Raw genomic sequence first — 22,172 nt, forward strand, 5'->3', positions numbered from 1 at the left:
ACAAGACAAACACAGCTTGCCTCCTCCCATGGTAGTGACATCACCGCTAGTCCTTCAGCATATCTGATCTCTGTGGTTACAGTAGGTCGTTGTGTTCTGCCAGGACTGCTGAGTTATGTCTGAGATAACAGCTTAGTTGTATTCTCAGTGTGTTATTTTTGTCCTCCCCTGCCAAGAGCCCAAACTGTGTTGTTCTTCTATCGCTCAGACTCTGTGTTTTATATATGTTGTAGGACCTTTAATGACATCACTAGGGGTGGAGCATAAAAATCACATACTCGCAGACAAGTGGTCGTTAGTAGTAAGACTTACACTCAAGTCTGTGTTCTTAGCAGCAATGACCTCATCTCGTAGGATAGGCGAGATTCAGGCTCTGTCCATTCACCAACCATACATGACTGTTCTTGAAGACGGGATTTTATTAAAACTTGATCCATCATCTTTACCTAAAGTTGTCACAGATTCACACCGTTATCAGGATGTTGTCCTATGTTTTGTAATAGAAAGTAAGATGAAGAATCTAAACTCCATTGTTCGGATGTCCGTACATGTCTATTGACATTCTTGCAAAACAGAACATTTTTATACAGTTTCAGGGCCAAAATCAAGTTTAAAAAAATGGTGTCAAACCGCGTTCAGCTGTGCTTAGAAGAATTGTTATGTTTGAAAGCATTCTTACTTTATAGCATTTTTTTCCCACAGCTACCTAAAACCCTTATCCAGTACTCTAGAAGGTAAAGTGTTAGTCCAGCGGTGTCAGAAGCTCCACTACAGGCCCAGTTTTGGACCCGAGTCACATGTTAAGGCCCTTTTGTTGCCCATTACGTCATTGCAAGGGCTGACTGACTCATTTCAATAAGCCATCCCTCTTCTCTACAACAGCCCCGACAGACAAGTTGGCTTAGTTATTGAATTGCACTGAACAGCATCTCCCTCAGGTGATGGGATATACGGCATAACCCAGTGTTGGAACCAGGCTGGAAGTTGAGGTTCTGACATCGCTGAACAAAGTATTTGCCCTCTCTGGACCTCCCCCATTAAAGGGGCGTTCCCATCTCAGCCAAAGATGGCTGAGATAAGACTACCAGGCCAGACACCACAGTCACCAGTGGTCGGGATTACAGAAACTGCACTGGCTGTTTTACGTGATTTCCATAATTCCCATAGGAGTGAATTAGAGCTGCGCTTGCAAAACCAGGCTGGCCAGAGCTATTCGCTTACAGGGTAACAATTGCCCTAGGAAACTGCTGATCAGTGAGGGTCCTGGGCAGCGTGCCCCCACACATCAGCTATTGATGAACTAACGTGTGTGTAGGTCAGCAAATTGTAAGATCTGTGAAACCCCTTTAATTGTACGCGGTCTTTACCTTCAACTCACTGAAAAAAAAAGGTATGAAGTAAACTCTCCGTGCAGTGGCTACAAGGATCAAGAACATGGTCATAGAGCCGGCCAATAAACGTGCCCTATCTATTGGAGTGGAATGGAAACCTGCTCAGATGCAGAACAAAGCTTGCAGTAATTTAGTAAGAAAAGCCCCTGGTTCCTTCTGAATGCCGTTTTCAGAGATCACTGAAAAGCGGTGTGAAACCAGCTTTATTCACGCCTTCTCCATAAAACTATTGGAAGGGATGGGTTGTGGAAAGCAAAAACATGCACTTATTTTCTTGCTGATGGACAGCAAGAGCTTGGAGGCAGCAAATGCTTCTCCGAAGTCAAGCAGCGAATGGACTACCCCATGATTAACGAGAAGCTGCCATGTTACCGGGCACTCTTAAACCCTTCGAGAAAATTTGGAAACTCAGGAGTAACTAGGTCTTCCCAGCTGCTTGAACATCTTCTGTCAACTTGGTGTTAGCTAGTTCGTTGGTGCAGTCCAAGCTCTCCCCTCATGTTTACCTTGTCTTTCCCCGTTAGTCTAAGCTCATTTATCCTCCTTTTGTAGTTGTATTACCCCTGAATGACAAGAGCGTTGAGCTGAACCTACTCATAGAGCTGCCAATCTGCTGCAATGGCCAAGATTGGTGAACTTCAATACCAGCTAACACCTTAGATGCATGCAAATAGGTTGTAAGTCCAAACCATAAACCAGTTTCTCATCACCCTCCCTAAATGAACAATAGGCAGTTGCGGGTTGGGTATAAGCAGACTTGGGAGTCGAGTCCATTACATAACCGGTTGGTATTGCCTGTTTGAAACAAGCAATGCCCACCCACAATGTCTGCGATTGTAACTAGCTCTAATAACAGCCATTTAACTAATCGGATGTAGTAGTAAAGGCTGAGTAGTGATATTAAGCAGCTAGCCTCCATGCCCCGAACAACACAATCGTGGGGTGCTGATGGAATCACATAGCAACCAGGACCCTCGTGAAGGCTCCCATATATTGCATACTATTAAGCTCTGACTTGGCAGACTTATGGGGGAAATTATGGGACCTACCTCCGGATAGGTCATGAATAGTGGATCAGCATGGGTCGACTACTCGGAATCCCCGCTGATCAGTCGACTGTCCTGCCCACTGTCAGTGCAGTGGACCAGATGTCATCATTGTTGATCGGGGCGGAAGTATAATAGGAGGCATTATCTGTTTTCAGATGATAAGCCATCATATAGAAGTGATCCGTTACACAATTTGTAATGATGTGATGATGCCAAGAACCATGGGGAAGACTTATGAAAACATAGCAACCAATCACAGTGTGGCTTTCATTTTGTATTCTCTTCAAAAAACGGCAGCTCTGCTGTGATTGGTTGCTGTGGGCGGCAAAGACCGTTTTGCTTTTAGAGAGTCTCATAAATCTCCCCTCATATGGTCAAATATGACAACTCTGCAAATGTTTGGGACTTGGAAAAATAACAGAATCCGCCTCCTGGAACACAACTGTAAGCTTTTATTTTAGATTAGGATTTACAAAAGGTCTTTTAAACAAGACGACTACAACTGTTCAGGCGTCTGTTCAGTGGTGATGATCGCCGCTCGGTTGCTGAATGGGTGGAACCATTTCTTCAGTTTCTTCGATGATGTCACCCTAAAAGAAACAGGAGGTTACAGAAGTAATTATACAAACGCAACAAAGTTTAACAGAACTTCGGGTGGCTTCACACCTGTGGCAGGGACTCCGCTATCCTGCTCTGTTCGGGGAACAGGTAAGGGGAATCCCCGTGGCTGAATGGTTCAGTCGCAGGATGGAACTAAGCTGCGCCGGGCGGACCCCATTGACTATAATGGGGTCCACCGGGTCTGTTCAAATGACCAACTTTGCGATGGGGCAAAAAAGAAAAAACGCTGCATACGGCGCTTTTTCTTCCAGCATTTTGTGATAGAAACTCCAACCAAAGGTCCCAACACAGATGTGAAACCGGCCTTAACGAGTCAGGATAACTTTGTGTCACAGTTTGGTAACTTTTTCAATTACTTTACAAAGGCGACAAGTTAGAACCTGCTACATCTGTAGGTGGGTTTCCTCTCATACATATAACTAAAGCGGTGCTAGAATATTGGGCATTTGCTGCACCTTCTTCATAAGAGTTATCAAACCTGCAAGTAGCTTCCATGTTATCTGAGCTTTTGCTTCTTTTATGGCTTTTTCACCCTAAGGCTGGGTTCTCACAGGGCGGACTCTCGGCAGAAATCTCACGGTTTGGCTGCAGCAAAAAACCACGAGATTTACACTGGGAGAACCGCTGCTGCAAAACCCGCGGCGGCTTTGAAGCGGCCCGGCCGCTCGCCCTTCCGCTGCAGCCGGCGCTCCCACAGAGGAGAGCGCAGACGCAGCGGAAAAAAAAAATGGACATGCTGCGGTCGGCAAATCCGCGCCGCAGCGGCGGCTTCTGCCAGCTTAGCTGCAGGGGATCTGCTGTCCCGTGTGGACGAGATTTCTGAGAAATGTTGTCCACATGGCTGGCTAATCCCGGGATTAGCGGCCACATGCGGATTTGCCGCGGCGAAATTCCGCGGCAAATCCGCCCCGTGTGAACCCAGCCTAAAGCTCTTAGAACAAGGATGCAAAACCTTTTCTGGTCCATGGGCGGTATTGTCAGATTGAGCCAACCCCAAGGGCCACAAAAAAGTTAAAGGGTATTACCATCTGAGACATTTATATACTATAAAGCTTCGGCCACACAGTATAATCTACAGCAGTATGCCTCAATTCATGGCAGAGAGCTGCCTCCACCCAATTCATGGTTTGGCATGTCCATTTGTCCTTGGTCAGTGGAGCTCATCCATGTGCAGAGTTCCCCATGTCAAGCAGTAACATGCCACTGTTTTCCCCTTACACGTGGATTTGTGCCATATGGAGTATAGCACAGTTTCCCATTAACATGAATGGGGCAGCTCTTTGAGCGGGGTGTGCCATGAGAATTTAGGAGGCGAAATCTGATGTGTGAACAGGGAATAAACACCGTGGATAGAAAAAGTCTAGAAACTCCCACAAAGATGAATAAATTTCAGATCTATCCCCCCCCCCCCCCCCCCCCCCCATGTGACCCGTTATCTGGACAATTCCATTGAGAGACAAACTAAGATCATTTAGGGTGCACAAATAAACATAAAACTAAAATAATGTGGTTACATTAGTGTGAACACCCTCTTATATTTGGGGATGTGGTTGTTTAGAATCAGCCAATCACATGTCAGCTCATGATAACTAGCAGTCCGCACTCCGCTGCCATTATTTACAGGGATTCTGGTTTCTCCATGTAAAGCTCAGCTCTTCTAGGAGGATTTTCCTGACATTTTCTAAGTCGGTCCGTAAAGAGCTTAAAGCACATCAAAGGGATCTGACTATATCAGTCAGGAGAAGGGGACCAAGACATCTCCAAGACATTACATGTACCATGGGACACAGTGAAGACGGTCATCAAGAAGTGGATTAATTTTGGCACAACAGTGACATTACAAGAACTGGACGTCCCTCAGAAATTGATGAAAAAGCCAGCAGAAACTTGGTCTGGGAGGCCAAGAGGCCGACAGCAACATTAAAGGAGCTGCAGGAGTTTGTAGTACTGGTTGTCTAGTGCATGTGACAACCATCTCCCGCATTCTTCATATGTCTGGACTGTATGGAAGGGGGGGGGGGGGGGGGGGGGCAAGATGGCAGTGTTTTCTAAGAAAGGAAAACATCCAAGCCCGGCTATGTTTTACCAAAACCTTAATCAAGTTTGCTAAAAATGTGTACAATGAGGTGTTCTGTCTGATGAGACCGAGGTTGGACTTTATGGCCATAGTTTCAAAAATGGTATGTTTGGTGCAACGACAACACTGCGCATCACCAGAAGACCCCCAGACCTGCAGTGAAGATGGCGGGGGCAGCATTAGGTTTTGGGGCTGTTTTTCTCCTGCTGGAACTGCGGCTTTAGTCAAGGCGGACGGAATTATGAACAGTTCCAAATATCAGTCCGTTTTGGAACAAAACCTCCAGGCCTCTACTAAAAAGCTGAAGAGGAATTTCACCTTTCAGCTCAACGACCCAAAGCAGACCTCCAAATCAACAAAGGAATGAAGAAGATCAAAGTTTTGGGATGGACCAGCCAGAACACAGCCCCGAGTCCCATTGAAGATCCGTGGGTTGACCTGAAGAGGGCGCTACACATGAGAGGTCCTTGCAATCTGACAAATTTGGAGCACTTTTACAAGGAAGAGGGGGTAAAGATTGCAGAGCCAAGATGTCCCACGCTGATAGACACCGACCCGAAAGACTGAATGCTGTCATGAAGTCAAAGGGTGCATCAAAGTATTAGTTTTAGGGTGTGTAGATTTATGCAACTGCATTATTGTAGGGTTTTTTCCCCCTATAAGATTTCAGCTTGTCTTCCAATGGAATTGTACAGATAACGGGTCACATGGCAGGCGGGGAATAAACCTGAAGGGATTCATCTTGGTTGGATTGTTTACCCTTACATTTAACAGGGGTGCATAGACGTAATATCCATTGTATGTGATAGGTGGGAGTCGTGCAGCTGAAATCAGCACCTATCAGGTAAATAGGCGGCCCTTTCTTGAACTCCAGAGGCGGCCCATGTATGCGGCTATACCCAGTGTAGGTTATGTGAGCTGCGGGAACAAGAGTGTGTCACCGCTCCCATAAAGTACGAGGAGGAGAGCCGCACACATGTATCACCACCTCCTCTACTCGATTCTGGAGTGTAATACAGGGGTCAGGAAACCGCTATTCTGACAACACATGGGGGCGCTAGAGATGGCCACACAGAGCATCGCTGGTATTTATCCATCCTACCCTGCACTATACGTTGCTCCTCTTCAATCTGACACGGAAAATACATGCAAGTAGCCGCCGGGACAGACCAGCACGTCTCTGATCACATGGCTAGGGGCCACTGGGCTGCAGGTTGTGCACCCCTCTCTTACCATGGGGCGAAGTGGTGAGGATGTTCCATGCAAACTCTGGTGGAAGATACCGCTGCAAGTGATTTACCATTCTTAAAGGTAAATGCTCTGACAAGCACCCATGTAGTCAGCGGCTATCGCTGGGGAGGTGGAGACACTCTTTTCTGTGGCTTTATGTTGTGACTAATTTATGGGGAGAACAGAGAAGGGGGACCCCCATGGTATAATGTGCAGTGGTAGTCACTTAGCCCCCACCCCACAGCTCCAACTTCCCTCCATTAATGGATTTAGCTTATTAAAGTAGTTTTCCAGTTAATATTGATGACCTATCCTCAGGATAGCAAAGATATACCAAATGGGGTCAGTAGCATATACTATGATGTAGCTCAGTGGGTGAGGAAGTTTGCATTAAAGCAAGCTGCATGCCACACAAATTTGGGTTTCGACCAAGAAAAACCCACTGTAGTAAACCTTCAAATCAAGAGAAGTGCGGCAGCAAAAATGGATGCCTAAAAATAAACCTTTATTCCTCCATAGCAAAAACGCAGGCGACGTCTCCACCGGGTATGAGTCCTGGTCAACACCCGGTCGAAACGTCGCCTGCTTTTTTGCTATGGAGGAATAAAGGTTTATTTTTATGCATCCATTTTTGCTGCCGCACTTCTCTTGATTTGAAGGTTTACCATCATCAGGATTGGTCATCACTAGTTAATTGGCCATGGTCCGTCACTCAAGACCCCGACCGATCAGGTGAGCGGGCGCAAGCTGTCAGCACCGCAATAACAGAGGTTGGAGTGGAAGTCTCCGTGCTGACCTCTATATAGTGGCCGGCATTTATAACTGCAGGCCGGCCACTAGGGAGGTCGATGCAGAGACGTCCGCTCTAAATACACAGAGAGCTGTGCCTGCAGTTACAAGCATTGGCCACTACATGGAGGTCGGTGCGGAGGATTCTGCTCCGACCTCTTTGCAGTTGCTGTGCTAACAGCATGCGCCTGCTCAGCTGATCGGTTGGGGTCCTGAGCGATGGACCCCAGCTGATCAACTACTGAGGACCTATCCTCTTTAAGTCATTAAATAAGCTCCCCCTATGTAGAACAGCATAGGCTATCTTCTAGACACCTGTTTTAATTGATGTGCCCTTTCTGGGATGTCTGCCATCTTGATTCCTTCCTCACCCTTGACCGGATTGCCCTAATGCAGCCTACATTTCCAATTATGCCTCTGGATTGGCAGAGGGATAAAGTCATCACACTGCGATTGCTTAGGTCTACCCAAGGGCAGCAAGTGATTAGAGACAGAGGTTGCATGCACTGCAGTCTCGGTGTAATGCGGCTTCACCCTGCTCTTCCGGCTTGTGATCCCGCTTCTGAAATGGAGTGGCGGTGCTCCATTCATGCAGGGACCTTCAGTTCTCAGGACTGGTTGGGGTCCCAGCGGCCAGATTCCCTACCTTGTGGGTAACTTTATACCTGGCCACAACCCTACGGGAGGAATAAGGATAGGGCTTTTTTTCGGAGGGGTGGGGTTGTTTTGTTGAGTTTTTGGGCCTCGGGGGTTCTTTTTATGCCCACGTAGAAAGATGCCTTCTTTACCACTGATTATATAGCCAGTGGTAACCATAGGCGGCGTTCATAGAGGAACATAGAGAAACCCATCAGCAGGAATACACAAGGTAGATTACTCACAGGGAACAGCAGAGGTCTTCGAGTAACCACGACATTTGGAGTAGGCTGAAACACATGAACAGAGGTTGGGTTAGGCAAATACATACATGTAATGCAAGCGACGGCCATAAACACTACACCGCCCCTTTATATCATGCGCTGCCTTACAAGTAATGACATTTTCCATCATACACCATTTATCACAGTCGCCAGTGTGAGGGGTGCGCTGGCAGTGTGAAGACTTCGGAGGTGAGGGGGCGCTGTATACGCAGATGATAAAAGCGACACCCCTGGTCCGGACTTTGGATCCATTTTGAACGCAGAACTGCTGCGGGATTTTCCGTTGCAGAGATTTCACAGCATTTCCGTTACGTGTAAACGAGACTCTAGGTGTAGAAACCAGAGGCGGGAGCTAGGAGCCACCAGGTATGACTACACAGGGCTGGGGCTACAATGAATCCGGGGCGCACTTTACTTCTCATTAAAGCAGATGGCCAGTGATCTAAACTAAGGCCGCCTGCAAACGGGCCGAAATTCCGTAACGGGATTTCCCGCGGAATTTCCACCCCTGGAAGCTGCCATAGGATTGCCTTAACAAACGCAATCCTATGCAGATGGCCGCACGAAATCTCACATGTCAAACAAGTCGCGGCATGCTCTATGTCTGTGCGAGCCCCGCACAGAAGCGTCACTCACCGGGCACATGAAAGAGCTGGGGCCGCGGGAGAGCCGAGTGCTGCGCTACTCTCTGCAGACGCTCGGGTTGGGTCCCGCTGCGAGGATTCTCGCAGCCGGATCCGACCCGAGCGTCTGCAGGCGGCCATAGTGAAAAGTTTTCAAGCTTCCTCCACCAAACCAGGACCATGAGGTGCTGGAGAAGGACATAGAAGTGGCAGTAGGAATGAAAGCGGAGATTACATAACGAACGTCATGATCACTCCGTCCACAGCCCCCCCCCCCCCCCCCCGGCCTTTTAATTTTTTAGTTTTCCTGATGTTGCATTTCATGAGCTTTTGCCTCCATGTTTGTTTTCCGGTGTTCCTTTCTTTTGGTCGTGTAAACACCCCCCCCCCCCCCCACTAGCATTTCATTTTTGCCATAGACGGAAAATAACAAATAATAGGAGTTTATAAGTTGTAAAACATAATAAAGAAGCCTATCCACTAGGAAAGGGTTAATGCAATCTTGGATACTAGGTTACGAGGTCCCGTGCGGAGGATGGGTGAGCGCTGATAGTGATGCGCTAAATTTGGGTTATTTACCATTGGTTTAAATATAGTTAGCATCGTCACCTCCCAATTCTCGTCTAATGGGAGGGATTTTATTTCCAGGTTTCATGCTTCAGGCGAACACAACATCCCGTTGGGCGCAGAGGGGGTTTGTAACAAAATGGAAATCGTTTTTAGAGTTTTGGGGTAAAAGTCGTGTTTTGTCACCACAGGATTTCAAATTTGAAAGAAAAATATAAACAACTCCTAACCCTCCAGGCAGGGCAGTGCCAATGGGAGCTCTTGTATAGGTTTGGCTTTAAGGAGCGTCCCTACAGCGGCTGATACGACGCTACATCATGGGGCTTCGCTGCTTTTCCTGAACGCAGCGGAGTGACAGAAGCCATTTTTGCCCCCGTATAACAGCCGAGTGTCCGGGCCGGGCCGCAGGTCTACTCATCCGTATCCAGAGCATCAGCGTACACTGCAGCGAGTGCAGGCCACAGTACTGCAGGTCGGGACATTCGTCCGAAATACAGGAACAAACATGCACCTGTAATACAGCGATATGAATACGGCCCGAGGGCCGCTCACATGGCCAATTTCCCGTGTGTGTGATTTACATCTATGTAATGCACAGCACACGGATCCATTATAGGCTATTCACATGTGCAAGTGGAGCAAAAAAGGAACAAAAACAAAATGGGCACTAGAGCCTCCATGCCCACCTGTATCACATCATGCATCCAGGCTAGAGGCGGTACAACAGAGTACTAGAGCCTCCATGCCCACCTGTATCACATCATGCATCCAGGCTAGAGGCGGTACAACAGGGTACTAGAGCCTCCATGCCCACCTGTATCACATCATGCATCCAGGCTAGAGGCGGTACAACAGGGTACTAGAGCCTCCATGCCCACCTGTATCACATCATGCATCCAGGCTAGAGGCGGTACAACAGGGTACTAGAGCCTCCATGCCCACCTGTATCACATCATGTATCCAAGCTAGAGGCGGTACAACAGGGTACTAGAGCCTCCATGCCTGCCCGTATCACATCTTGTATCCAAGCTAGAGGCAGTAAAACAGGGTACTAGAGTCTCCATGCCCACCTGTATCACATCTTGTATCCAAGCTATAGGCGGTACAACAGGGTACTAGAGCCTCCATGCCCACCTGTATCACATCTTGTATCCAAGCTATAGGCGGTACAACAGGGTACTAGAGCCTCCATGCCCGCCCGTATCACATCTTGTATCCAAGCTAGAGGCAGTAAAACAGGGTACTAGAGCCTCCATGCCCACCTGTATCACATCATGTATCCAAGCTAGAGGCGGTACAACAGGGTACTAGAGCCTCCATGCCCGCCCGTATCACATCTTTTATCCAAGCTAGAGGTGGTACAACAGGGTACTAGAGCCTCCATGCCCACCTGTATCACATCTTGTATCCAAGCTAGAGGTGGTACAACAGGGTACTAGAGCCTCCATGCCCCCGTATCACATCTTGTATCCAAACTAGAGGCAGTACAACAGGGAACTAGAGCCTGCATGCCCCCTGTATCACATCTTGTATCCAAGCTAGAGGCGATACAACAGGGTACTAGAGCCTCCATGCCCACCTGTATCACATCTTGTATCCAAGCTAGAGGTGGTACAACAGGGTACTAGAGCCTCCATGCCCACCTGTATCACATCTTGTATGCAAGCTAGAGGTGGTACAACAGGGTACTAGAGCCTCCATGCCCACCTGTATCACATCTTGTATCCAAGCTAGAGGCGGTACAACAAGGTACTAGAGCCTCCATGCCCCCTGTATCACATCTTGTATCTGAGCTAGAGGTGGTACAACACTTACATGTAGGTGTTGTACCTTTGTCTCTTAGGTGACACCGAGTGTGTATGCATCTCTCTCCATCCATCCATTATATATAACATATACTAGATTGACCTGAATAAAGTGTTTCAGAAGTTGTGGTTGTGAACTTCTACATCTGCTGGTTAGGTGATTATTTAGAGGGTCACTTTGTATTTGGAGCTGATATCTAATATAAAAAGCCTACAGGTCTCTGTCCGTCTCTCTATCGCTCTCTGTTTCTTTATCGCTCTCCCTCAGTCTGTCTCTCTATCATTGTCTATCGCTTTCTCTCTCTGTTGCTCTCGCTCTCTCTTTCTGTCACTCTTTCACTCACTGTCTATTGCTCTCTGTCACTCTTTCGCTCTCTATTGCTCTCTGTCACTCTTTCGCTCTCTATTGCTCTCTGTCTCTCTATTGCTCTCTGTCTCTCTATTGCTCTCTGTCTCTCTATTGCTCTCTGTCTCTCTATTGCTCTCTGTCTCTCTACCGCTCTCGGTTGGGCAGTGTATGGTGCAGCTTAGCAGTGTCTGCTGTTGCTTAGTAACGCTTCACTCATTCCAGCGCATGCCTGAAGCACAGCAGAGCCACCCATAGACTTAACATTGTAACTTTCCCCCCGCCTGACCGGTCCCTGAATGTATTAAACTCACATGTGATGATTTTACGGCGCCGGTGAGTATATATGTGTTATCTAATGACACAAACATCATACACTGAAGTTACAGCAAAGGGGGCAGAGTGTGGGGCAAGAAAAAGCATGGAGGCTTATTTATGTTAGATGCTCCTTCTAGGGAGATATAATATTAATATATATATATATTATATATATACACACACACACACACACACACATTGTATATATATATATTCACTCCTTGGGGGGAGGTTACTGACACGGAGTGTATACAGAGCACCACTGGCTTCACTCACACTAGAGTATTACACGAGGCATACGTTACGCTCACACACGGCAGATATATAGTATACGCCGCTCCATAGGTGTGAATGGGTTGTTTTGGCATCGGCCATATAACATTTTTTGCAAGCCGCATTGACATGAAAGGGAAAGCTGCAAGAGACGGGCGAGGTTACCTCCAGGTGGTACTTCACCACGTAGTGGATGATCCACAGCGGTATCAGGATGGAGGTCACCGCCGAAACGCCAACATTGTACGTCTTGAAGGTCTGCGAATAAAAAGACGACAATGGAGTGGGGTATACGGGGCACCGGCGAGGGATGCCAGGCAGGTGCCCACGTAATGCACTGGTAACGATGGACCATCATAGGTGTGGCACCTGTAGCACTAGTCAAACACAAGACCGGGGGAATTCTGGACTTGTTTTATGTGCCCCGCCGGCTGGCAGCGTCCCTACACGCATGCCGCTTACCCAGTCTGCAGCTCCACTCCGGAGGTGGCAGCGTGCGATGTGACCGCTCACCTCTGCCTTCAGTGTCTGCCAGTGCCCTCCTGTAGCAACGCAGACCCCAAGGGGAGAGGTCAGAGGTCACGGACCACACTACTGCCACCAGAGCAGAGCTGCAGACTAGGGGAAGCCTGTAGGGATATTGCCGGCCAGAAGCCAATGAGGGATTGGGGGAGGGGGGCTATTACTACTCGGGACAATACAGAGGTCACTATTAACTATGGGGGGCACCGTCACCAAGGGGACCCCTGCTGGGGGACACCGTCACCACTGGGACCCCTGCTGGGGAACAGCAATATAGGTGACACTTACTAACAGGACCAGTATAGGAGTTCCTATGGGGGGTTCACAATCACTTCTGGAGCCACTATGGAGGGGGCACACGCTCACCACTGGGACCCCTGCTGGTGAGCGAAGGGCCACGCTACCGTCACCGGCCGCCCCCTGCTACCGAGGGCAGGGCACTGCTACCGTCACCCAGCCCCTGCTGGTGAGGACAGGACACTGCTACCGTCACCCGCCGCCCCCTGCTGGTGAGGGCAGGGCACTGCTACCGTCACCGGCCGCCCCCTGCTGGTGGGGACAGGGCACTGCTACCGTCACCGGCCGCCCCCTGCTGGTGGGGACAGGGCGCTGCTACCGTCACCGGCCGCCCCCTGCTGGTGGGGACAGGGCGCTGCTACCGTCACCGGCCGCCCCCTGCTGGTGGGGACAGGGCGCTGCTACCGTCACCGGCCGCCCCCTGCTGGTGGGGACAGGGCGCTGCTACCGTCACCGGCCGCCCCCTGCTGGTGGGGACAGGGCGCTGCTACCGTCACCGGCCGCCCCCTGCTGGTGGGGACAGGGCGCTGCTACCGTCACCGGCCGCCCCCTGCTGGTGGGGACAGGGCGCTGCTACCGTCACCGGCCGCCCCCTGCTGGTGGGGACAGGGCGCTGCTACCGTCACCGGCCGCCCCCTGCTGGTGGGGACAGGGCGCTGCTACCGTCACCGGCCGCCCCCTGCTGGTGGGGACAGGGCGCTGCTACCGTCACCGGCCGCCCCCTGCTGGTGGGGACAGGGCGCTGCTACCGTCACCGGCCGCCCCCTGCTGGTGGGGACAGGGCGCTGCTACCGTCACCGGCCGCCCCCTGCTACCGAGGGCAGGACGCTGCTACCGTCACCCGGCCCCCTGCTGGTGAGGACAGGACACTGCTACCGTCGCCGGCCGCCCCCCTGCTGGTGAGGACAGGACACTGCTACCGTCGCCGGCCGCCCCCCCCCCTGCTGGTGAGGACAGGACACTGCTACCGTCGCCGGCCGCCCCCCCCCTGCTGGTGAGGACAGGACACTGCTACCGTCGCCGGCCGCCCCCCCCCCTGCTGGTGAGGACAGGACACTGCTACCGTCGCCGGCCGCCCCCCCCCCCTGCTGGTGAGGACAGGACACTGCTACCGTCACCGGCCGCCCCCTGCTGGTGGGGACAGGGCACTGCTACCGTCACCGGCCGCCCCCTGCTGGTGGGGACAGGGCACTGCTACCGTCACCGGCCGCCCCCTGCTGGTGGGGACAGGGCACTGCTACCGTCACCGGCCGCCCCCTGCTGGTGGGGACAGGGCACTGCTACCGTCACCGGCCGCCCCCTGCTGGTGGGGACAGGGCACTGCTACCGTCACCGGCCGCCCCCTGCTACCGAGGGCAGGACGCTGCTACCGTCACCGGCCGCCCCCTGCTACCGAGGGCAGGACGCTGCTACCGTCACCCGGCCCCCTGCTGGTGAGGACAGGACACTGCTACCGTCGCCGGCCGCCCCCCCCTGCTGGTGAGGACAGGACACTGCTACCGTCACCGGCCGCCCCCTGCTGGTGGGGACAGGGCACTGCTACCGTCACCGGCCGCCCCCTGCTGGTGGGGACAGGGCACTGCTACCGTCACCGGCCGCCCCCCGGCTGGTGGGGACAGGGCACTGCTACCGTCACCGGCCGCCCCCTGCTGGTGAGGGCAGGGCACTGCTACCGTCACCGGCCGCCCCCTGCTGGTGAGGGCAGGGCACTGCTACCGTCACCGGCCGCCCCCTGCTGGTGGGGACAGGGCACTGCTACCGTCACCGGCCGCCCCCTGCTGGTGGGGACAGGGCACTGCTACCGTCACCGGCCGCCCCCTGCTGGTGGGGACAGGGCACTGCTACCGTCACCGGCCGCCCCCTGCTGGTGGGGACAGGGCACTGCTACCGTCACCGGCCGCCCCCTGCTGGTGGGGACAGGGCACTGCTACCGTCACCGGCCGCCCCCTGCTACCGAGGGCAGGACGCTGCTACCGTCACCTGGCCCCCTGCTGGTGAGGACAGGACACTGCTACCGTCGCCGGCCGCCCCCCCCTGCTGGTGAGGACAGGACACTGCTACCGTCACCGGCAGCCCCCTGCTGGTGATGACAGGGCACTGCTACCGTCACCGGCAGCCCCCTGCTGGTGAGGACAGGGCACTGCTACCGTCACCGGCAGCCCCCTGCTGGTGAGGACAGGGCACTGCCCTGTTACCGTCACCGGCCGCCCCCTGCTGGTGAGGACAGGACACTGCCCTGTTACCGTCACCGGCCGCCCCCTGCTGGTGAGGACAGGACACTGCTACCGTCGCCAGCCGCCCCCCCTGCTGGTGAGGACAGGACACTGCTACCGTCGCCGGCCGCCCCCCCTGCTGGTGAGGACAGGACACTGCTACCGTCACCGGCAGCCCCCTGCTGGTGAGGACAGGACACTGCTACCGTCACCGGCAGCCCCCTGCTGGTGAGGACAGGACACTGCTACCGTCACCGGCAGCCCCCTGCTGGTGAGGACAGGGCACTGCTACCGTCACCCACTGCCCCCTGCTGGTGAGGTCAGGACACGTACGGCTCTCCTCCACAGCGAGCCCTTCTGCAGGAAGTTGGCCCAGAAGCGCTCCACGGGGTTCAGCTTCTTCTCCGGCAGGACGGGCTCCCGCGGGCTCAGCTCCTGGTCCTTCAGCCATTTCCTCCGGAGCGTCCTCAGCTGCTGCTCCCGGAGCTTAGCGTCCGCCGGGCTCAGCGCCATGTCCGCCGCCCTCTCTGTGACACTCCGGTACCGTACAGAGGGCACTCCGCGGCGCGCACAGATGACGTCACTCGCACAGCAGCTGTGTGAGGGCTCCCTCTGCTGGTCGTCCGTCGGTAGTGCTGCTGAGAGGAGGTGCTGCCAGTAATAGACTGCAGTCCCCACAAGTGCAGCACAGCCCCCATAACCTGAGGACCGTAAGGGCCGGAATACCGATTATCTGATGGGGTTTTTGCAATTCCTTTAAAAAGAGTTTATGTGGAAAAAAATAGTAATTTTTTAAACTGGATTTTTCTTCTTTAAATTAAGCTTCAATAAACTTTTTTATGCTATTTATTAATATGAAGGCGCGATTATGCAATCTCTAGAATACTACACTGCAGTACTTAAGTAGTGCATTTTACTATGTCTATGACAGGGCTGCCGATATGCCGATGACGCGGCTGCCACGACCATTCTGCAATGATGATCGCAGAATGGCCGCGGGACGGACGGCTTCCATTGACTTCAATGACTTAGAGCAGCAGCCGGGCTGTCAGTAGTCAGCTAGGCCACCGCCTTATAAAGATGCATATGAAGGGTTAAAGCCCATTAGTAAGTCAGTAAAAACGCGTATTGGCCGCCACTAAGGGGTTAACCAGGACCTCTAGAAATGCAATAATAATATGGCGCTGTCCAGTCATGGCCGACACTGTCGGATGGTGTAGAGACACCTTGTTGCCAAGAGGAGTAACACTTATTTATACATTTCCCTGAGGAACAGCAGAGGGACATCATGATGCAGCGTTCTAAGGCCTCATTCACACGGGGATTTGTTTTCACGGATAAAAATCGCATTAATGAAGAATAGCGGCGATCGAGTACCGAGATTATTTAGCGTCTTGTCATTCTTTCACACGGGGCGTATCACATGACAAATACGCTGCAGCGCGGAATTCCGTCAGTCGGCTGAAATCCTCGGAATGACTTCTAATGCTTAAATATAGAGCCGTCTGTCTTCCTTCCCGCCGCCGGCCGCAGGTGAACTCCCTCCCCCTCTGTTATTTTGCACCTCCCCTCGGAGTCTCCAGGAGCTTCCAGTGTTTTTCGTCAAAAAGTCGGCAACCGAAAAGGTCGTTGATTACAGATTTTAACTGTGCGATTTTATTTTTCACGCGCCTGAAAATCGCCCGTGTGAATGAATGCAGTGGAATCTGATGCTTCACGCGGCCGCGATTTTTTTGCTAAAAAGGCGCATTAAAAGGCTTGTGTTGCTGGTGAAATAGAAGCGGTTCTCAGGATGTTGCGGATCTGGAGGGCATCTGATGGGGGGCATCTCGTACACGCACGTCAGACATAAGGACTGCAGCCCCTTACTTCATTTTATGTGGCCCGTTGGACTGCAGCAACCTAGCAGGCACTCCACTCACCCAGCTCCGCTCCGGCGTCAGCAGCGCAGTCTGTGACCGCTGACCTCTTTCCCCGGGGTCTGCCGTCCTGAAAGCCGAGGCGAGAGGTCAGCAGTCGCAGATACAGCAGTGGTTGCCTCGGGCTGGGGCTGCAGGCTGTGTGAGCGAGAAGTCTATAAGGTAGGGATGCTGCCTGGCAAGAGGTCAATAGGGAGGTCACTATTACTACTGGGACTACTATAGGGGGTACTACTACAAGTGGGGCTACTGTGGGCAGGGGGTCAGTATTACTATTGGGGCTACTATGGGGGAGGTCACTATTACTGATGGGGCCAGAATGTTGGTCATTATTACTACTGGGACTACTATAGGGGGTACTACTACAACTGGGGCTACAGTGGAGGGGGGGTCACTATTACTATTGGGGCTACTATGGGGGGTCATTAGTACTGCAGAAGCCACTTTGGGGGGGGGGGGTCACTATTACTAATGGGGCCAATGTAGGGGAAATTATTACTACTGGGGATACTATAGGTGTCACTAATATTATTGGTTCCACTATGAGGAGGGGGGGGGGGTTGAGTATTACTACTGGGGCTACTATGGGGGGGGGGGTTACTATTGCTGCTGGTGCACTATGGGAGTCACTATTATTACTGGGGCTGATATACGGGACACTATTACTACTAAGGCCATTATTGGGGTCACTGTTACTATTGTAGCCATTATGGGGGTCACCATCACTACCTGGGCCACTATGGGGATCACTATTACTACTGGGGCCACTATGAGGGAGTTACTATTACTACTGGGGCCACTATGGGGGTCACCATCACTACTGGGGCCACTATGGACGGTGGTGACTATCACTACTGTGGTCACTATTGGAGGGCAACTATCACTACTGTGACTATGGGGGTCACTATTACTATTGGAGCCACTATGACGTGGTCACTATCACTACTGGGACTACTATATGGGGCACTATCACTACTGGAGCAACTATGAGGTGGTCACTATTACTATTGCGACTACTATATGGGGCACTATCACTACTGGGACTACTATATGGGTCACTATCACTACTAGAGCCACTATAAGGGGTCACTGTCACTACTGGGACTACTACGGTATATAGGGCACTATCACTACTGGAGCCACTATGAGGGGTCACTATCACTACTGGGTCTACTATGAGGGTTCTAAGGGAACTAAGTGATGTGATAGCTAGGCCGCTATTTCTAATATTTATGGATACTATCAAGACTGGGGTTGTACCCCTGGATTGGCGCATTTCCAATGTAGTTCCAATATACAAAAAGGGGTGCAAAGGTGAGCCTGGTAACTACAGGCCGGTAAGTCTCACTTCAGTAATTGGAAAAATATTGGAGGGGTTTCTGAGAGACGCCATCAAAGAGTACCTCAGGGAAAACAACGGCATAACTCCTCACCACACGGGTTCATGAAGGGTCGATCATGTCAGACAAATCTGATCAGTTTCTACAATGAAGTAAGCTCTAGGCTGGACCCGGGAGAGTCTATTGATATCGTATATCTGGATTTCTCTAAAGCATTGACACCGTGCCGCATAATAGCCTAATATACAAAATGAGGCAGCTCGGATTGGGTGAAAACGTGTGTATCTGCGTAAAGAATTGGCTCAGAGATAGAAAGCAGAGGGTGGTAATAAATGGTTGGTACTCTGATTGGACCACAGTTGCTAGTGGGGGGGCCACAGGGTTCAGTATTAGGCCCCACTCTGTTCAACATATTTATTAATGACCTGATAGAGGGGCTGCACAGCAAAATATCAATATTTGCAGATGAAGTTCTATACACAGAAAAGTTCTTTACTGTAAGAGCAGTTAGACTGTGGAACTCTCTGCCTGAGGATGTGGTGATGGCAAAATCCATAGAGGAGTTGAAGAGGGGACAAGATGTCTTTCTGGAGTGGAAGGATATTACAGGATATAAATCTTAGGTTAATTGTTAATCCGGGTATACAGGCAGGTAGGAACTATTAGGGGTTGATCCAGGGATTAGTCTGATTGCCATTAGGGAGTCGGGAAGGAATTTTCTCCCAAAAGGGCTAATTGGCTCCTGCCTCTTGTTTTTTTTTTGCCTTCCTCTGGATCAACAAAGAGGATAAACAGGCTGGACTAGATGGACATTGTCTTCATTCGGCCTTACATACTATGTTACTATGTTATGTTACTATCACTACTGGAGCAACTATGAGGGGGTCACTATCACTACTGGGTCTACTACTATGAGGGGTCACTATCACTACTGGAGCCACTATGAGGGGTCACTATCACTACTGGGACTACTATATGGGGCACTATCACTACTGGAGGCACTATGAGGGGTCACTATCACTACTGGAGCCACTATGAGGGGTCAGTATCACTACTGGAGGCACTATGAGGGGCCACTATCACTACTGGAGCCACTATGAGGGGTCACTATAATGGTATTATTGTACCTTGTCACCACCAGAATAATAGGTGGAAACAAAAAGTGACAGCTTAAGGCTAGGGTACGCATTCAAAGGTTCTGATTGGCTGCCTGCAGGAAGGTCCTAGCAGCGTGGGGAGTGAGTGTTGCCTTGGATGGAGGGTTAGGGTGAGGGTTTGTGTAAGTGTTAGGCTTACAATATTAGCTGCAAATGGTCCAAAATGGAAGCATTTACATCTAACAATTTAACCATAACACTTAAACAAACCCTCACCCTAACCCTCCGTCCAAACTAAAGTTCTGTCCCCACGCTGCTAGGACTTGCAATGTGTTGGCTACCCACTCTGCAGCTCTCCGGCACTGATGGTCCCCGCCGGCGGCCTCCCAGCAGCGCTGCAGGAAAAGAATCATCTGTCAGCGCTGATGTGAGGTCGGCACTGGGAAACTGCACAGCAGCAGAGCAGAGAGGGGAGAAGGCAGACCGCCTGACAAGTAAAAGCAGCAGGCATGAAGACGGAGAGCAGAAGAGTGGGCAGCAAGCAAAGCACCAGTGAGGTGAGGTCAGGGAAAAGGGAGACGGACAGCAGGGAACAAGGGACAATGACTGCAGCAGCAGGGAGGTGAGCTGAGGGCAGGGAAAAGGAAGACTGGCAGCGGGGAGGCAGAAACTGTGACAGCAGCAGCGCCGAGGTTACTGGGAAAAGGGAGACGGACAGTGGGGAGCAGGGGACAGTGACAGCAGCAGTGGGGAGGTTACATCAGGGCCGGGGAAGACACGGACAGCGGGGAGACAGGGACGGTGACAGCAGCAGCGTGGAGGTTACTGGGAAAAGGAAGACTGAAAGCAGGGAGGCAGGGACAGTGACAGCAGCAGGGGGTAGGTTACTGGGAAAAGGTAGACTGACAGTAGGGAGGCAGGGACAGTGACAGCAGCAGCGGGGAGGTTACTGGGAAAAGGGAGATGGACAGCGGGGAGCAAGGGGCAGCAGCGGGGAGGTTACATCAGGGCCGGGGAAGACACAGACAGCGGGGAGGCAGGGACAGTGACAGCAGCAGTGGGGAGGTGAAATCAGGACCAGGAGCCGAAAACCAGGGCAGCGCTGAGTGACAGAGCAGGGAGATTGGGGGAAGGTTAGTGGGCTGCCAGAGCCTGCAAGAGAGCCAGCTCTGCAGCCAATCAGGAACTGGGGGCGTCACCGGCCTGTCAATCTTGTCTTCACCACTACTTCCGGTGGTGACAAGATACAATAGTACCCACTATCACTGCTGGAGCCACGATGAGGTGGTCACTATCACTACTGGGACTACTACATGGGGCACTATCACTACTGGGACTACTATATAGGGCACTATCACTACTGGAGCCACTATGAAGTGGTCACTATCACTACTGGGACTACTATATGGGGCACTATCACTACTGGGACTACTATATGGGGCACTATCATTACTGGAGCCACTATGAAATAGTCACTATCACTACTGGAGCCACTATAGGGGTCACTATTACTACTGGGGCCACTATGGGGGTTACTATTACTACTGGGGCCATTATGAGGGGTCACAATTACTACTGGGGCCCCTGTGTGGTTTTTCGGTGCAGCTAAGCATTCTTTTTGGTGCATCTCTTGTCATTTTGGCATATTGGTCTTATTTTTATAAACTCTTCAAACAGGTTTTATTATTTTCCTGGGGTTACCTTCTGTATACGGCTGTGAATCCAGGCGCTGAAGCCGCTTGGTGTATAAAACCCCTCAGCACGCACTCCGAGGTAAATTTTGAGCGATGTGAAACAAATTCTTATTTTGGCGCATCTAGCATAAATTTCGGCGCCTCTCAGCTTCTTATTCCTCCTCTGTTGACTGGTTTCCATCCTGCGTGCGTCTCTTTCATAAAACTTCATCAAAATGTGGCGCATGTACAACATTTTTGGCGCATCTACTAGTTTTTCCCACCCTTCTAAATATTCACCACATTCACCAGCGCTGTTCTCCTCTTCTCTAAATGTGGTGTAGCTCACCTGTCCGGATTTAGTATATAACCGGCGCACATTAAGCCCTTATTGATAAATAACCTGCAAAGTCTTTATAATCACAGGTTTTTCTGGTATGACGGTATTTTGAGCTGCACATCGCTGGCATTACCTGGTTCCATCCACTAGAGGGCAGTAGTTCCTTAACATTCATCACGGCTCAGTGAGAACTTACTTATAAAGTAATGGTACAGTAGTTACAGCAAAAATAGGTCAGCAAGGAAATATTGGCAATAGAACGCACAGATAATGCTTGGTCTGATTTCACCTTTTGATGAAACGTAATCCCTGATATTCTCAGTATGCAGAATATGGAAAATTCCTGCCGGCTTGTGTGAAGAAAAAACTTTTCACCTGAAGAAAAATGTGTTTCGCCTTCAGAACTAAATGTGCTTCAACTTCAGAGTAATGAGAATAGTGGCACACATAATTCCAAGCATAATGTAACGGACTGGAACCCTACAGTCAGTGTATACATGCTATAGCCCATCAGGAATGTCCCCCTGACCGGCTCGGCTAGCGCTGGTATATAGATGGCAGAGTGGTGCAAGCCCATCCGTAATAGGGAGCATTAAAGATTGTGCAAACTTACTTTACTAGTTGGAAACAATATAATTTGACTAGACTTCAGGTTTGAGGCCGTCACTTGCAGAGGATGCAGACAGGAGACTGACTTAACCCCTTAAGGACCAAGCACTGTAAATTACGGCACTTGGTCCTGGGCTTTAATCCCGGTCAATA

The 22,172-nt window shown here is 51.2% G+C and overlaps 1 protein-coding gene across 1 annotated transcript; it reads right to left on the minus strand.

The window, feature by feature from the left end:
• Positions 1–2,872: 2,872 nt before the first annotated feature.
• NDUFB6 (NADH:ubiquinone oxidoreductase subunit B6) lies at positions 2,873–15,640 on the minus strand. Its single transcript, XM_066604368.1, has 4 exons — positions 15,375–15,640; positions 12,175–12,267; positions 8,039–8,083; positions 2,873–3,030 (listed from the first exon to the last, which is right to left on the minus strand). Exons 1-4 carry the CDS (start codon positions 15,552–15,554, stop codon positions 2,959–2,961), a joined length of 390 nt encoding a protein of 129 aa, XP_066460465.1. The 5' UTR covers positions 15,555–15,640; the 3' UTR covers positions 2,873–2,958.
• Between the last annotated feature and the right edge of the window lie 6,532 nt (positions 15,641–22,172).

Source organism: Eleutherodactylus coqui, chromosome 5 (assembly GCF_035609145.1).
Source record: "Eleutherodactylus coqui strain aEleCoq1 chromosome 5, aEleCoq1.hap1, whole genome shotgun sequence".
In the NCBI taxonomy this organism is placed as follows: Eukaryota; Metazoa; Chordata; class Amphibia; order Anura; family Eleutherodactylidae; genus Eleutherodactylus; species Eleutherodactylus coqui.

Coding starts and splice junctions, on each gene's coding strand:
- NDUFB6 (XM_066604368.1), bottom strand. CDS start 15,554: ATGGCGCTGAGCCCGGCGGACGCTAAGCTCCGGGAGCAGCAGCTGAGG. Junction 8,084..12,174: donor TGGTGAAGTACCACCTGGAG/GTAACCTCGCCC, acceptor CATGTGTTTCAG/CCTACTCCAAATGTCGTGGT. Junction 3,031..8,038: donor GAAGACCTCTGCTGTTCCCT/GTGAGTAATCTA, acceptor TGTTTCTTTTAG/GGTGACATCATCGAAGAAAC.